This window comes from Macrobrachium nipponense, chromosome 26 (assembly GCF_015104395.2).
Source record: "Macrobrachium nipponense isolate FS-2020 chromosome 26, ASM1510439v2, whole genome shotgun sequence".
In the NCBI taxonomy this organism is placed as follows: Eukaryota; Metazoa; Arthropoda; class Malacostraca; order Decapoda; family Palaemonidae; genus Macrobrachium; species Macrobrachium nipponense.
The window spans coordinates 33205526-33222720 of NC_087215.1; the positions used below are offsets into that span (position 1 = coordinate 33205526).

The 17195-nt window shown below is 43.0% G+C and overlaps 1 protein-coding gene across 1 annotated transcript in view; it reads left to right on the plus strand.

Moving 5' to 3' along the window:
• LOC135200163 (NEDD8-conjugating enzyme Ubc12-like) overlaps positions 1 to 14419 on the plus strand; it is a 44936-nt gene extending 30517 nt beyond the window's left edge. Inside the window, exon 5 of the mRNA XM_064228521.1 lies at positions 11993 to 14419. Coding sequence (XP_064084591.1) covers positions 11993 to 12133 — 141 coding nt within the window. The 3' untranslated portion in view covers positions 12134 to 14419. The remainder of the gene's footprint in view (positions 1 to 11992) is intronic.
• The last annotated feature ends 2776 nt before the right edge of the window (positions 14420 to 17195 follow it).

Consider the following 17195-nt stretch of genomic DNA (forward strand, 5'->3'; position numbering starts at 1 on the left):
TGCCCATACCATCTCAATCGTGACTCTCTTACCACCTCTGTAATCTTTACCAAGCCTGCCTGCCCTTATTTCATCATTTTCCAATCTCTCAAGCAGCGATATTCCCATAATCCACCTCAGCATTCTCATCTGTTCTCTCAAGCTTTACTTAATCTTTTCTTCTTAGAGCCCGTGTTTGTGATCCATGCATTAATACTTGTCTCATCACTGTGCTATAGATCTTGACTTTTAGCTTGATTGGCATTTTCTTATCACATACTACTCCAGCTACCTCTCTCCACTTCCCCCACACAGCTTTTATCCTACTGTGTATCCTCTCTCTTGGCTTAAAGTAGACCCTAAGAATTTAAACTTTTCCATCCATTTTATAATTGAGCCTCTTCTTTCTGCCTCTATCTTCCCTACTGCTCACTAAAACCTCTTGTTTTATTTTAATTCACCTTTAAGCCATCCCTCTCTAAAGACTCCTGCCACTCTACAACCCTTCTCTGTAGGTCTTCCTCATTTTTGGCAGTCATCAGTAGATCATCGGCGTACAACAATACCCACAGCTCTTCAATCTTGATCTTTTCACTTAACACATCCATGACCATCACAAACAAAAATGGGCTTAATGCTGACCCCCATTGTAATCCAACCCGTACTTCCAAGTTTTCTGTTTCACCAACTGCTGTTATTTACTTTTGTGCTCATTCTTTGATATATCATCTTGACCAGCATAACCAATTTTTCTGGAACTTCCTCTGCCTCAAACACCAAAACATCACTTCTCTTGTTGTTTGCTTTCTCTGGGTCTGTATAGGCAGTCCCCAGGTGTTCCGTTCTCAGCTGGGTGCTGACAAGCAGAAACCGCCATTAACTGAAACTCGGCAATTTATGGCGCTTATGGAGCCAAGTTTTGGTTACTGACCCCCATAACCAGTTAATGGCGCCTCTGTTAGGTATGTTGTGGTGTCATAACTCTATTATTATAAGGTGCTGATAACCAAAACTTGGCCCTTATGGCACCATAAATCACAGATTTTATGACACTAAACTAGTGCCATAAAACTGGATCGTCATTAACCGAGACTGCCGATAACCGGGGGACTGCCTATAAATGCACAGTAGAACTCCTGGTTTCCCTCTAGCCTCTTTCTCTGTAGCTGTCTTACTATGAAGTTGGCATCCACCATCCTTCTTCCTCTCGTGATTCCATACTGCTGTTTCCCAGTCTGTACAATCTCTTGTAATCTGTCATCCAGTATCTTCTCTAAAACTTCCAATCCATGCTTTGTTAGTTTAATTCCCCTGTAGTTACCACAGTCTATGGCAGCTCCCTTCTGCTTGTGTATATACTATACCATTAGTCTCTCCTCCTACATCAAGAAACAACCATCTGCCTCACTTCTGTTCACCAGTCCCAGATTTGTTAGCATGGGCAACAGCTTTCATGCTTCAAGACTGGTCGGACAAACACCTCTGTGCCTTTCCACTTCTGAGTATTGTCAAGCAAGTAACAAACAAGTTCCAGAGCCACCAGAATGTGTCCATGATTCTAGTAGCACCCTTTTGGCCGACAAAATGGTTCCAGACCTGATTGAACTCCTAACAGATTTTCCAAGGCTACTGCCTCAAAAGACTGGACTCCTTGAAAAACTATTTTTGGCAGGTTCATCAGGAGTTGTCTTCTCTGGCCCTGACAAGATATACTTACTATCAGGAAACTTGTGTGTAAGAAAGAGTTGTTCATATGCAGAACAAACCTTCGATCTTAACAATAGGATATTTTTCCAAGTGCCAGCTGGTAACCGGTTAAAATAATCTGAGATTATAAAGCAAGGAATCTGTGAGATCTGGCATTGCCTGCGCGTACGAGGTGAAACTTGGTCAGAGACCGCGCATTCAACCTCATGACGCCCAGTCTTTTCCTAACCACCTTGGGGAGTTGACGCTTACACTTTGCAGTCCTTCCAAGCCAGTTCTTTCTGCCTGTGTTCTGTTTTTTCAGTGTGTTGAGTGTGTGTGTATTTGTTGGTATGGCTTCCCTCAAGTCTTCATGGCCTCATCAACGCATGTGCCCGGGCATTCAGATGTTCCCGTGCTCTAGGTTTTTGGCTTCGCCAGCTACGGATCTGCATACAACTTGCAGTAGGTGCAGAGCTAATTTTTGTACGGTGACGAATCCCTGTCTGAAGTGTCATGCCTGCCCTAAGTTGCAGTGAAGGTTGTTTTATAGGAAGAGAGAACATCGCAGAGTCTCTACTCTTCCTTCTTGGGAGGGGTTTTCTTCACCTCATCTGGACATTTCGGCTGCTCCCTCTCCTTCGGTCACTCTCCAGGATGCTAACTCTGGTGTTCCTGTGTCTCCTTCCTTTTCTTCCATTGATTTGTTGATGGAAGTATCGAGAGTGCCACAGGGTGATTTTATGTGTAATGTAGGCCCCTCTACCTTGGGTTCCAATTGTCTTCCCGGGAGAGAGGAGGGTGCCTCATCTCATTCCTTTATTTCAGATTCGGAGTCATCCAAAATGGCAGCGGTATGGGCGTCTTTTGGGTTACAGAGTTCACCCTCCTCGTAGGGTTGGCCCCCACTGCTCTTCCGCCTCCCCCTGGACTCCTCTACATTGGATTTCACGTGCAGCCATCTTGTGGAACATTGCTTATGGTCCCTGGGTATCACCTTATCGCTCCACCAGTGAGGCCATCGATTAGCTCTGGTCATAGGGAGGTCATGATGTTACTCCCAGCGCTCTCTCAAACTGCTTATCCTTCCGCCGCTGTGACGTCATCTCTTTCAGCTATGACATCGTCGTCCTCTCTCACTGAGCCATCCAAGGCGTTGTGTCAAGCGGTCTTCAGGAGGCTGGACTTTGTTTTGGAAGAGAGGTTTTCTGCCTTTGCTGTGAAGGAGATGGTGGGTAAGCGTAAGGTCTCTTCTCCACTTCCTGCATCTAAGAGATCTTGTAGGGAGGGAAATTTATCTCCTCCTTCTTCTTCTCCATTCCTGCCTCGTCATCGTATCAGATGTTTGAGTATTGAGGATTTTGCGATTATGTCTTCCGCAAGCGGAGGGAGTGCATCACCTTCTGTCTGTGACGACCGTGTCTCCCCCACGCACGTCCATGGTTGTGCAGGTGAGAGGAGCGCTTCGTTAGCTGCCCCACACGGTCATGCTTCCCAATCCAGGTTAGCATTTGTGGTATTGACAGTGGAATCTGTGGAAAGGAGCCATCCTCGTCTTCGTTACATGGTCGGGTCTCCCCTATGCATGCTGTTAATGCATCTACATTCTCTCTTCACAGCTGTGTCTCTCCTCGTGGACGTGTTTGTGATAGTATGAGAGTTAAGTCTCCGTCTTCCATACACGGACGTGTCTCAGGCTTGCACATACGTGCTGATGTTATTGGAGATGCCCCTTCATCTGCCTCGGTTCCAATTCGTCGCCATAAGGACAATAAGGCGCTGATTAAAAGGTCGAAAGTTGCAGAAACGGAAGTGGTCCAGGCTGTATGTAAAGATTCGTCTCTTGACAAGACTGTGGTTGACAGTCGGGAGCGTAAGGATTCGTTGGCCCACAGACGGGTTCCTCATTTGCCTGAAAGAAGTCTTGATCATAAGAATTGTTCACCTTCAAGAATCTCTTCTTCGGTCATGTTCTGGGTCTTGAGACCGTGCTCGGTCGACGTCTCAAGGATGTGTACTCGTCTCGTCACACGGCTGGGTATTGTTCCTCCTGTGAACGCATATGTATTTCGCCTGATGTACGTGTACCTGATCGTTTCACCAACGGTGTACGTGGTGCTTCACATGAGTCTGTATGTGACTCGAGCCGAGATCGTTCTCTAGTGCCATTGCTGGTTAACGCTCAAGAGCCTTTGATAGCAGGGTCTTCGAATGTTTAGAGGCATCTCCCCTACTGTTAATATCCAGAAGGCTAGATACTCTAGTGAAACTTCATCAGTGTTGCTACAAAAGGAAGACGATACTGCCAAAGCTTCTTCTTCACGTTGTCGGTCATCGTTGCCGGAGGAGGAGGAGGGAGACAATCAAGAGTTTTTGTCTTCCTTTGCAGAGGTTGTTGATCTCATTTGTGGGTTCAACAATCTTGAATGCAGGATGCAAGCCCAGTCTTCTATCATGCCTACATGCATAGAAGACTTGCTGGGTGCCAGTCAGGAAACTAAGACTTCTTTTGAACTTCCCCTGTCGGGCCACGCTCAGTCCGTCTTACAACTTGTGAATGCTTTGGTGTCGGACCAGGATGACTCTCTACATTTGAAGGGCTCATCCAAGTTTCTTCCTCCTCCTCTCATAAGACATAGAAAGTACTATTCGACTAATGTGGTTCATATGATGCCTCGTCACCTTAACCCGGACGTGATTTGTCTCAAACCTGGTTTAACCTTAGAGCAAGTTAGATTGGTGGGTCCTTCCTTGTCATCACAGGAAGCCCTAGCTACAGAGATTACAGCAGCTTCCATCTTCCAGATGGTCTCATGGCTTGACTTATGGTCCACAGTGATAGCCAAGATTGCTTCAGATAGGTCTTTAGAAGGGTAGTGAGTGCATCTTCTCTCACTAGACTGTTGCAGTCAGGTGATAAGGCATTTTCTTATCTGTCCTTCTTAGTGCAAACTTATGGACCGACCTTCTACTAGCCAGGAGAGACGCAACTTTGTCCAAGGTGGCGAGTCTTTATCGGCGCTCAGGAATGGGGATCATCTGGATTCGCAGTTCCTGTTTCCAAGAACCGAGTTAGAAAATGCGATTGACCGGTGGCGGGCGGATACTAAGGACAGGTTGGTCCATCAGGCAGTTTCCAAGTCAGATCTCCTCCTCCCTCCTCCTCCTCGACAGGTTCAAAGATCTTCACCTGTAAGTCTTTTAGGGGTTCTGCTTCGGCTAGGGTCCCTCAGTCCTCCTCTCAGACTAAGTCTAACAAGCAGCGTCCCCTTCAGTCTTGCCCCTACAAGCCTGGGAGGGGCTCTTGAGGAAGGGGCAGAGGGGGTCGTCAATAGAGTGGGCACCTCTCCCTCTTCTTTGCCATGGATAGGGGGATGCCTGGCAGACCGGTGAGCCAAGTAGCGGGGTTATAGAGTGGAGAAGTGGGTAGTAGATGTTCTGCGGGTGGGATATCTACTGCTATTCGACTTCTCTCCCCCTCTCAGACAGACCATTTCCCAGTCAGACATATTCTTACAATTCCCCGAAGTTCTTAGCTCTTCGGGAGGAATTGTTGAAAATGCTGAACTAGGTGCGATAGAGGAAGTAATGCGTCCTTCTCCAGGGTTTTACAGCTGCATTTTCCAAGTACCAAAGGCAAGGTTCAAGATGGAGACACTGGAGACAGTGTTGGCAGCAGTGAGGGACAACAACATTTTGCTGTCGATAGATCTAAAGGACGTTTACTTCCAGATCCTGGTTCATCCTTCGTCCAGAAAGTTTCTTCGCTTTGCTCTCAGGGAGAAGATATTCCAATTCAAGGTCCTGTGCTTTGGGTTGACCATGTCCCCTCAGGTGTTTACAAGGGTCTTCTACCTCGTCCTGACATGGGCTCATGCTCAAGGGAGTCGCCTGTTGAGATACTTGCAAAGCTGCTGCAGGACAGAGATCGTCTGCTTCGGTTTTGTTGGGAGCGAAGCATTGTAGTAAACCTAGAGATGTCAAATCTCAATTCCAGCCAGAATATTCTTTATCTAGGTATGGTTCTAGTTACAGCAGCGTCGAAGGTTTTTCCATTGGACCAGAGGTTAGAGAAATTGCGGGTAGTGGCACGCAAATTCCTATCACAGCCAGAACAGCCGGCTCACCAGTGGCAGGTTCTTTTGGGGATTTTGGCTTCTCTCGAGAAGTTGGTCCCCCATGGCTATCTTCTTCTTCGGTCTCTGCAATGGAGATTGAAAGACTTCTGGTCCCCGGCAGGAGATTCCCCTCTTCAGAGAGTTCCTCTGTCCAAAGAGGTGAGGAAAGACCTTCGTTGGTGGTTGGATGATCAGAATCTCTTAGTAAGTGTCCCTCTGAATTCTCTCCCTCAAGACTACCTTCTGTTTTCAGATGCCTCTCTCACAGGTTGGGGTGCTCATCTAGGGGACCTCATCACGTCAGGCATTTGGAGTATGGAAGACAAGCTGCTGCACATCAACATTTTTGAGTTGAAGGTAGTTTTTCTGGGTCTGAAAGAGTTTCGGGAGGAGGTAGAGGGTCATTCGGTAGTTTTGACGTCCGACAACACCACGGTGGTTGCTTATGTGAACAAACAGAGGGTCTGGTGTCTCACCAGCTCCATTCATTGACAGTCGAGTTACTCAGTGGGTAATCGACAACTTGGCTGAGCTCTTAGCCAGATACATCCCAGGCAAGAAGAACGTGGTTGCAGACAAGCTGAGTCGTCAAAACCAGATCCTGGGCATGGAGTGGTCTCTGCATCAGGTCGTGGCAGACAGGCTTTTTCAGGTATGGGGAATGCCCATGTTGGACCTCGTTGCAACTCGCTTCAACAGAAAACTAGAAGTTTACTGTTCGGTGGTCCCAGATCCTCTGGGGGAGGATGCTTTCCAACACCCTTGGGACAATCTAGAAGTGTATGCCTTCCCTATTTAGCCTGATCTGTCAAGTACTGAACAGGGTGATGAGTTCTCGAAATCACAGGATGACGAGTTCTCGAAATCACAGGATGACATTGGTAGCTCCCCTGTGGCTGCAGGCAGAATGGTTTCCGGACCTTCTGTACCTTCTGTCAGAGGTTCCAAGAGAGATTCCCCTGTGGCGGCAGCTTCTTTGCCAGCCTCACGTCGAAAGGTTTCACCAGTCAGTAGAATCCCTGTCTCTTCACGGATGGAGACTATCTAGTATCTCATCTAAGTGAGAGGTTTTTCTCAGGAAACAGCAAGACATATGTCCAGTCATCTCAGGAAGTCCTCTTTAGCAGTTTATCAAGGGAAATGGGCAATCTACTGCAATTGGTGTCGTTGACAGGGTTTCTCTCCACTCAAAACCTCTGTTCAATGTATAGCAGATTTTTTGGTCATTCTCAGGGATGAGAAAGGCCTTTCAGTTTCTGCTATCAGGGGCTACAGAGCAGCGTTGAGCTTGGTGTTGCATCTGAGAGGCATAGTCATCTCTTCATCCTGCGAGATCTCCTTGTTGTTCAAGGGTTTCGAACAGACCTGTTCTCCAAGGGAACTTAAGCCACCGGCATGGGATGTTTCACAGAAACTTGATGCTCAAGACAGTTTTCCTTCTGGCCTTGGCTTCTTAAATGTCCCGGAATTCGTGGCCAAGACACAGAATCCCTCAGTGTATGACGACAGATTTGCCTCTTTCTTTTTTTTTTTCTTTTTTTTCCCATTCCATCTTTGAATAATTTTGTGGATGATGACCCACAAGAGCTCTTGTTTTGTCCTGTCAGAGCCCTATGTTGCTATATTAAAAGGACTCGACATCTCAGACCTGGGTGTTGTAGGCTTTTTGTTAGCACACGGGTTGGTCCAAGAACAAAGTTTTCAAGAACACTCTTTCTGGATACATGAGGCAAACAAGCAAGCTTATTCATCACACTATTTCTGTCTGGATACGTGAGGTGAATAGGCAAGCTTATTTGTCTCTTGATAGTTCTGTCACTGAGTCTGTGCAGACTAGAGCACATGACATTATAGATATAAGTTCCTCTCTGGTGCTTAAGAAAAATTTTACTGTTCATAGAACTTTGAACGCTGGTAGACTTGGTTATGCCAATCCACTTTCACCTCATTTTATCTAAGAGATGTTGCCCACAGGTCTATGGACACATTTTCCTTGGGTCCTTTGGTGGCTGCCCAACAAGTTGTGTAACTCATCCATTGCCCTTTATCTGTCAATTTTGTATCTTAACTAAGGTGATTGTGTGGAAGAGAGAATGAGTGAGTTGGCTGGTCTCTTTCTTTCTCTGTTCCTTTCTTCTTCCTACGGGCAAGGTTGAGGAATAGACACTTCATATGCTGGACTGGTCTGATATAGGTGAGTAAGGTAGTCATGCTGATAATTAGTTTGTTTTATGTAATTTTGAAATAATCAAACCCTCTATTCAGTAGAAAATACTCCGCTCTCTGGTAAGGGGAGTTAGGAGTAATAGCAGGCCGCTGTGATTACATGGTTTGTTTTGACACCACGAGACAGAGATAGCAGTAGCACCATGGAACCTTGATGTGGTCCTCAAGTGGTTGGCTAGTCTTCAATTTCAGTCCTTACACAATTTCCCAGAGAGATTTAACTTGTAAGACACTTTTTTGGTGACTTTAGCTACAGCAAACAGGATAAATGAGATTCATGCTATAGATAAAAAGGCTTCTCCAAAGGAAATGCTGTCTGCTCATTTTCCTTGTGATTTCTAGCAAAAAAAGAGTCAATTTCCAAGCCAGGTCTCGTTCTTTTATGATTAAGAGCTTGTCAGATAATTTAGGTCTTAAGTGAGCAAGAGAGAGTTGCCCTGTGAGAGCACTCGATTACTACCTCCACAAAACAGGGAATATGTGGATCTGAACTGAATCTTAGTGGTCATCCATTCACAAATTCTCTCACCACTTTTGGTGCTTGGCAAATCTGCTCTCCTATTGTCATTTCCTCTGATTTATGATCATCTCGGATAAAACCTGAAGTTGAAAAATTATGTAAGGTGGGTTTGCCTATAACTACAACCTAATAAACATCATCGTATTCACTACTGTCGCTGTCAGAACTATTGATAGTTCAGATCATTGTAATTTCTGAATAAAAGCCTCTGTACTACTTTATCATGAGAGAAACCTCCTCCCTCTGTGGCATTTTGATGGTTACTGAAGGTCAAGCCCTTGACCTGAGATTATTTAGTAAGTTGGAAATCAGTGTTGCTATTTCTCACTAGAATGTAGACAAAGGCTTCTAAAAATGACGCGGGAAATGCGTTATCTATTATGAGCTGCCTAACATGAACAAAAGAATGACCACTGAGGAGATCAGTCCCGTGCTGCAACAGGGCTAAATTACTTAACAGGAATATTAACATTGCTGTGCTTTAGCAAGAGTTATCCTCTAGCTATGCATTCATCCATCATCTTTTAAGTATTTCACATTTGTATTCAATGTTCCAGTCTTTTCTGGGTGTTATTTGCTTTATCAGGTTTGATGAACCCTTTTATTATAGCAGTAAGTGAAGGTCTAGTAATTTGCTAGGAACTTGAAATAATCTTCAATTGGGCTCCATAAATATAAGTAGATTGCTGCTACATAGCTGTAAAAGGCAGAATTATAAAAGATATAAGGCTCTGTCTTTCAAGTTGAAGAGTTACTGAAGTAACCTCAGTAATTTCTGTGTATTGCTTGTTTGTCCTTCAAGGGTTTAACCCTTAATGGACAGATACCATCATATGAGTATCAATAAGGTTTTGAGTGGTGGGCCTATTAACTCATGGTGAGTATTAATATTACGCACCATTAATTTGTAGGAATCAGGCAGTAAAAAGGTTTCATTATTCAATGGCCTATAAATTACTAATGGCAACATTTAGACTCTGCTCAGCATTTGTGGTCTCATAAGTCAAGTGCCTTGAAGGAGGCATGTTGTGCTTCTCCTCTCACATGATGTCTTTTTATAGTTTTGCTCATAAATATTCCCAGAGGTTGCTGTTGGTTTTAATTTTTAACTTTTATGATAGTAATAGTATGTCAGTTATAATTGTAATTTTACAAAGAAATATTAGAAAAAATATTTAATGTAATCCAAAAAAAAGTTACTGCATCTTAGATCTCAATAAATTTATGTCAATATTTTATGACAAATATACTCAGAATTTGTTACTGATTTTAGTTTTTTCTGTTATTATACTGTGTGAGCTGTATTTATGTATAATTAAAAAAATAATAATAAATTATTAGAAAAACATGCACGTAGGACTTGGTAAAACTACCATTGTCTTGTATAAGAGGCCCAAAATGGGTTGTAAATAGTCACTTTCGACTTCCCATGGAAGGTAGGGAGAACCTTTTTTCTTACACTATGTGCATTTGCATGCCTTCCTCTTTCCATTGGTGTGTTTTTTCTTAGATTGGCCAACCTCAATGTTTGCCTGGTCACCCTTAAGGGTTTAGCCAGGTATAATTTCAAGTGTCATAACTAGAATGGCAGCTTTTGTAACTGAAGAAGTGTAACCTGCCCTGTATTTCTTCGCATTTAGAAACTTATGTCACCAACAGTTTAGTGGGATTGTTAGTTTCACCTTTTTTTCCAGTAAGTGCAGTAGGACAGAGCACTGCTTTCTGTCTCATTGTGTGCAGGACTAATGTGTGCTGGTCTCCCAATCTCACCATCCATTGCTTTCTTTTTACCTTCTGATAATGACTGCTCATATGAGCTGTTTTGTCTGTTCACTTTCAGGATTTCTCATCGCATTTGCTGCTGTTTTCTTGCTCCGTGCACTTCATGATAGTATATATGAATTACTAGAGCATCATATGATTGGTGAAGCTTGGGAACAGATAGTTAACTAACGGCAAGTGAGCAAGAGGGTGGGAAACTCAGCTGCTTACTTGACTGTCAGTGTCACTGATACCTTCATGAGAAACATCACACTGGTGGCGATGGAGGACATCTTTCAACACCCACCGGTCAACCTTGATGCCATCCTTTTCTGCCATTCTGTCTGATCAAAAGGATACTCAATCCAAATCTCAGGCTGACTAGTGGCTCCTAGGTGGTCTCATGCCAAGTGGTATCTGGGTCCATGGCACAACCTGTTGTATCAACTGCACATAGAGAGTTATTACCAGGCTGTAAAAGCAATGGCACTTCACCCCTAGAGACTATCCAGCTTCCCTCCGAGCAAGGGCTTTTATTACCAGACTGCGAAAAATGTCTGGATACCTATGCAAGTCCTCAGCGACTGTGTTGGGAAATGGCCAGTCTTCTGTTGTTGGTGTCGTAGATTGGATATCTCTCTAGGTAGAGCCACTCTTCAGCAGGCACCAGACTTCCTCGTCTACCTTTGGCATGAGAAGCTTCTTTCAGTCTCAGCCATTAAAGGCTATAGGTCTCCCAAAGGCCAAGTCTTGGGACTAAATGGAGTAAATCTCCCATCCTCTTGGGAGATCTCCATGCTTCTGAAAATTTTCGAACAGTCTTGTCTTCCCAGGGAACTCAGGCCTCTTGAGTTGGACATTATTCTCATCCCTAAAAGTCCAACTCACTGGCTTACAAGCCTTTACAAGATTTAGCAGACTGGGTTGTGACTCTAAAGACTTAGCCTCCTAGCCCTAGAATCAGTGAAGACAGTAGGTAAAGCTCACAGCTTCACATATAATATCAAGGCCTTGAGGAGGTGGGGAGCTGTTCAGGTTCTTCTTGATCTCCTCTCATTTGGGTACTGAAGTACTACCTAAAGAGAGCTTGACTTCTCAGGTCTGACTGCCCAGGAACACTTTGGTTCCATGAGATGATCAAGTGGGCATATGACTTGTTGATTGAGAAGGGTGAATATACCATCTGGGTGAGAATTCATGGGTTCAGGGCCACCACCCTGTTTTTGGCATTTGGAGAGACCTAAAGTTGTTTACATTTACAGGCCCCTTTCATCCTCCCCTTTTGTTTGGCACCTGGGCCAGAATGCAAAGTGGAGTGCAGACCAAGGGGTGGCCTGGGATTCCCCCAACGGTTAATAGTTAACTACCATGTCAATAAGTTTGAACATCGGTTTCCATCTTCTGCTAGAAGCTTAATCCTTTGTAAAGAACTTCAGGTTTGTATGTTAGGAAAAATAAAATACCTTCAAAAAAAATAAAATACCTTCTAAAATTTTATATATTTTAGTTGTAAGGCTATATTGAGGACTAACAAGTTTCATTTTTGTATGATTAGGGCTTTAAACATTAATTCTGTAATAAGATTTATATGGTACACGAATGAAATTCTAGTTTGACACAATTGAATGATAATTAAATTAGCATAATTAAGACATTTACATTCCCATACTTCTGAATTTATTCATTCATACTGTTTTAACAGGAGCCCAATCCAGAGGATCCATTGAATAAGGAAGCTGCAGAAGTTTTGCAGAACAATCGGCGGCTATTTGAACAGAATGTAACGAGGAGTATGAAGGGAGGTTATATCGGGAATGTTTACTTTGATCGCTGCCTTAAGTGACATGTGACACTAATTACACAATTCTTAAACCTACCATTGGGGTTGGGACGTGTAGTGTTCAAGCAACAAAAGATATAGTGGCTATGTTATTTTATACAATGGAGTTATTTAACTGGCTTGCAGATACAGCTTTTTATATGGTTACTGTGGTAAGATTTGAGCAGGTTCTAAAGGCAGCATCAGCAGTGCACCAACAGCAACCTTTGAAGGTAAATGGGTTCACTTAGAATCGTGGTGCTGTCTCTGCCAATTTCCATTTCCCCTCTGCAGCTTTCATTCACCCAACCATGGACCTGCCACAATGACAGGAATTAGACATTCAGTTGTTTCTCTCAAGTGTTGTTGAACCTTTGCAGTGTGTTGAAAGTATTCCGTTCATTAGTCTTTTGAAAAATGATATATCCTTTGCAAATTAAATTTGCAAATATTGTAATGCTAATACAAGTACCTAGATTGTGAGGACTTTGTGTGAAAATAGTTATCCTTTTAAAACTACACCTTTCAAGTGACACTGTGGTGATGAAACTGTGCTGTTCCACATTTTCAACATCAAGGATAGTCGTGCAGGAAGGAATTTTTAACCTCTTTGAGTAAACAGCCTATTCAGCCGATTCTTTGCCTCTCACGCTTTTAAGGTCATACAGTACAGTAATTGGAAGTAGATAGGTGAATGTGTCTTGATGTCATCAAAGCTCTTCTGTTTAATACCTCATGGAAAGATAAGTTTACTTTTATCAGTAAAGAAATAGTCATTAAGTACTTTGGCATATTGCCCATTACCGTCACATTAAATGGTCGCTGCATCATAATGTACAGTAGGGATAGAATATTGTCCAGTCTTGCACAATACCCACACACTTCATAGATGCCTCTGGATATAACCTTTGGGGATTGGAAGAAGTAACTGATGTTTCAAAAGGGAGGGAATAGTATACATTCTCTCTTCTTTAGTTTAGTGAGTAGAGCTTTTGATTTTATGCTTTTCATTCAGAATTTTATGGAGTCTTGTCTTGCCCATGGAAATTTTGAGTCTCACTGGCATTAATGTAACAGCAAATGTTTCTTAACAATAAACCTTGGAAATTATTATTATTATTTATTTTTTTTATAGTAGGTGATAAAGTTTGTCCTGATTACCTTCAGTGTTCTCTCTCTCTCTTCAGATTTGTTGCACGTTTTAAATGAGTCAGGGTGCATTTGTTCTTTTTTGTACTGTTAAGTTCTTCATTGTTTGAGGAAGATGCCTCTAGACACCTAACTCACTGCTCTACTTTCTATTTTATTAGTGTACAAATGTTTTTCCCCTTTGTAGGCTTTTTGATTAGTGTTCTCCTCAGATTTGCTCTATAAAATTCTCTCTCTCTCTCTCACAAACACACACACACACACACTGTGGCTATCTTTTTCCCTTGCTCTCCTGTGTATTGAATTTATTGTCATCCCAAGAGAGATTTATCCTGCTCTTTCCTTTCATTACTGTTTCTTTTGTGCCCTTTTATTGTTAAGGGTTGCTGGGGGGTTGAAGGCTATAACAGGCTTCTTCCCCCTCACAAATTAATTTTCTCATGTTGTCAGGATTCTAATGGTACCTTGTTTTCCCTCTTATGTATGTGTTTGCGTGTGAGGGATGTCCTGTCCCCTGTAACATTTAGTCTTGTCATCTTGCTCTCTCAAGATCCATTTCTTTGTACATGAGGGTCTCGTTATGTTAGTTTTCTCTCCCACTAATAAAATTTCCTTTATGCGAGGGTGTTCCATCATTTCCCTTCACATTTCTCTTTCATAGTTCTCTCCCTTTATTGGCAATCTGGTTAATATTTTTAAGAACTCTGGGGAATATCCTTATTCTGTGGAATTTAATATTTTAGGTTGAACCCTCTGATGTCCATAATTTGTCAGTTACAGAGAGTTTATGATGTTGCTTTTGTTAAGAACTGAATCGAAATTTATCGAGTTCATAGATTATATTGTCTCCTACTGTATTTCAGAATTCAAGATTTATTTAGTACAACCTTGTGGACAGAGAATGTCTACCTGTTGTAGGTTAATTTTATTTTAGTGATCAGGTGCTTAATTCATTCTAATAAAAATTTTATACTGTACTTATTTTCATCCTGTACATGTGATAACAAATGAAAAATGAAATGACTTGCTTATGGGAAGCAAATGACTGTTGTAATGCAAGATTTGATATTTTTTCTTTTTATGTTACAGTGAAATTAACCAAATCTTATATCATGGTATTTGATGGATATTCCTGTAAAGCAAATAAAGAAGTGAAGTATATCAAGGTGTTTCTTGTTATTAATGTTGAAAAACATGAGAAGGGTTTTACAAACTTTTTTTTCTTTTGTAAGAAAACATTGCTGTAAAAGCAGGAGAGCAGTACTACTATTATGTTCTGTCATGATGTTTAGTGAGATAATTTTTTTTTTTTAGACAGATACTGTTTTTTAAAAGGTTTTTATTGAGGGAGAACTTATTTCAAGAGGGCCATTGTTTATAGGTAAGTGAGAGTAATTTATGGCAGTCATGATTTAAAGTTTTCAGTTGTGTACTACTGTGAAACAATCCACTACTTCTCTGTTGAGACAGACAGCACATGAGGATATTTGCTAGAGTAGCATTATAACATGGTCAGTTAATGTACAGTATGCAAATAGGTTATTATGTTGTAATTACTGCTAAGAGTCCCCTCCCAACTCGCTGACATTTGGGTGGGGGTGCCTGGCGAGCCATTGGGCAACTTTGCATCAGCACAGAGTAGAGACCTGGGTAGTAAGTGTCCTGCGGGCGAGATATCTACTCCCCTTCGAGTTTCCTACCCCTCTCTCTGACTGTCCATTCCATCAAAGAACATACATTCAGGGCTTTCTGAAGAATCTGGCTTTACAGGAAGAAGTGAGGGTAATGATGGAAAAAGGAGCTGTGGAGGTCGTGAAGGATCGATCCGCAGGTTTCAACAGCTGGATCTTTCTAGAGGCAAAGGCATCAGGGGCTTGGAGACCAATCATAGACCTGTCTTCCCTGAAATTTTTCATCAGGAAGACTTGGTTCAAGATGGAAACGTTCCACACAGTTCTAGCAGCCATCAGGAAGTCCAACTTTATGCTGATGTTCCACCTGAAGGATGTGTTCTTCATGACTCCAATCCATCAGTCATCTTGCAAGGTCCTTCACTTCATTCTGGGAGAGACTGTATACCAGTTGAAATTCCTTTGTTTTGGCCTTTCTACGGCCCCACAGGTGGTCACAAGAGTATTCATCCTGATTTCAGTCTGGGCTCATTCACACGGAATGTGTCTTGAGATGCCTCAACAACTGACTGGGGGTCTTTCCATCAGATCCACGCATCAACAAGTTCAAGACCATTGTACAGTCCTTCCTTTCCAGACAAAAACAACCGGCATGTCAGTGGCAGATTGTTCTAGGTCACCTGTCATCCCTGAAGAAGCTTGTTTCTCATGGACATGTCCACTTTTGATCCCTTCAATGTAGATTGGAAGAGTTTTGGTCCCCATCAAAGGATTCTCCCTTCGTCTGAGTCCTCTCTCAAAGTTAGTGAGACAGGACTTGGCGTGGTGGCTGGACAACAGGAACCTGACCATAGGAGTACCTCTTCATGCTCCCCCTCTGGAGATTCTTCTGTTCTCAGGCACCTCAAATGAAGGTAGGGGTCACAGTTGGAAGATCTGACTTCAGGCATGTGGGATCACCAAGACAAGCAGCATCACATCAATGTCACGGAATTAAAGACAGCTTTCCTAGCTCTTCAGGAGTTTCAGGAGCAGCTGACAATACCACAGTGGTGGCATACGTCAACAAATGGTGGACTGGTCTGTCAATTTCATGAATTGACAGTACAACTGCACCAGTGGGTGGTGACTCATTCAGAGGATATTTTAGCCAGATACTTTCCAGGCAAGAGGAATTCAGTGCCAGACAAGCCGAGCCATCAGGGTCACTACGCCTGGAGGTAGCGAAAACGTTGCATCTATTGGGAAGGCCAATGATAGACCTTTTTGCAACTCGATACAACAAAAAACTGGAGGTATTTTGTTCGGTCATTACAGATCCTTGGGCCGTGGCGGAAGACGCTCTGCAACATCCTTGGGACAGTCTGGATGCTTATGCCTTTCCTCCCTTTTGCCAGACTCATCAAGTAACCAACAGAATAATGATCTCTCAAAACCTCAGAATGAACCTTGTGGCTCCCTTGTGGTCACATGCTGAGTGGTATCCCAATCTACTGCCCTTGCTGACAGAAGCACCGAGAGAGATTCCACCTCGGCACAAATTCCTTTGCCAACTTCACATCGAGAAGTTTCACTAGTCAGGAGGGTCCCTGTCTCCTCACGGTTGGAGACTCCAGTATCTTGTGAGTGAGAGGCTTTTCTCACAAAGCAACAGCAGAGATGTCTGGTTATCTCAGGAAATCTACAGCCATGTACCAGGGGAAATGGGCCATCTACTGTGATTGGTGTTGTCCATGGGGTTTCTCTTTGGTTGCTGTTTTCCTCAAGTTCCTCTATAAGGAGAAGCTACTTTTTGTGTCAGCCATTAAGGGCTACAGGGCTGCTCAAGGGCTAGTTCTACACCTGAAAGGGGTAGACCTTTCCTCCTGATGGGAGATCTCTGTGCTCATCAAAAGTTTCGAACAATCCTGTTCCACAAGAGAACTTAGCTTCCTAACTGGGATTTGACCTTGGTTCTTAGCAGCCTCACTCGTGCACCATATGAACCCTTACGAGGTTCATCAGATATGAATTTAACCCTCGACTGGTTTTTTACTGGCCTTAGCCTTGATGAAGAGAGTTGAACTTCATGGCTTCTCTTTTAACCCCTTTCAGCACTGGGGAGTACACAGTACGTCTTTTACGGTACAGTAATAAAAGACCGGGACGTACGCGTGTACGTCTTTCATCCCTCCTCGAAAAGCAAAGCGTTTTCTAGCCTTTGAATTTGTTCTGGAATCTGTAGCCAAGACTCAAAATCCTTCAGTTCCTGATGACAAGTTTGAATCCTTTGTGGTTGCCTCCCTGAGAGATTTTGTTGATAATGA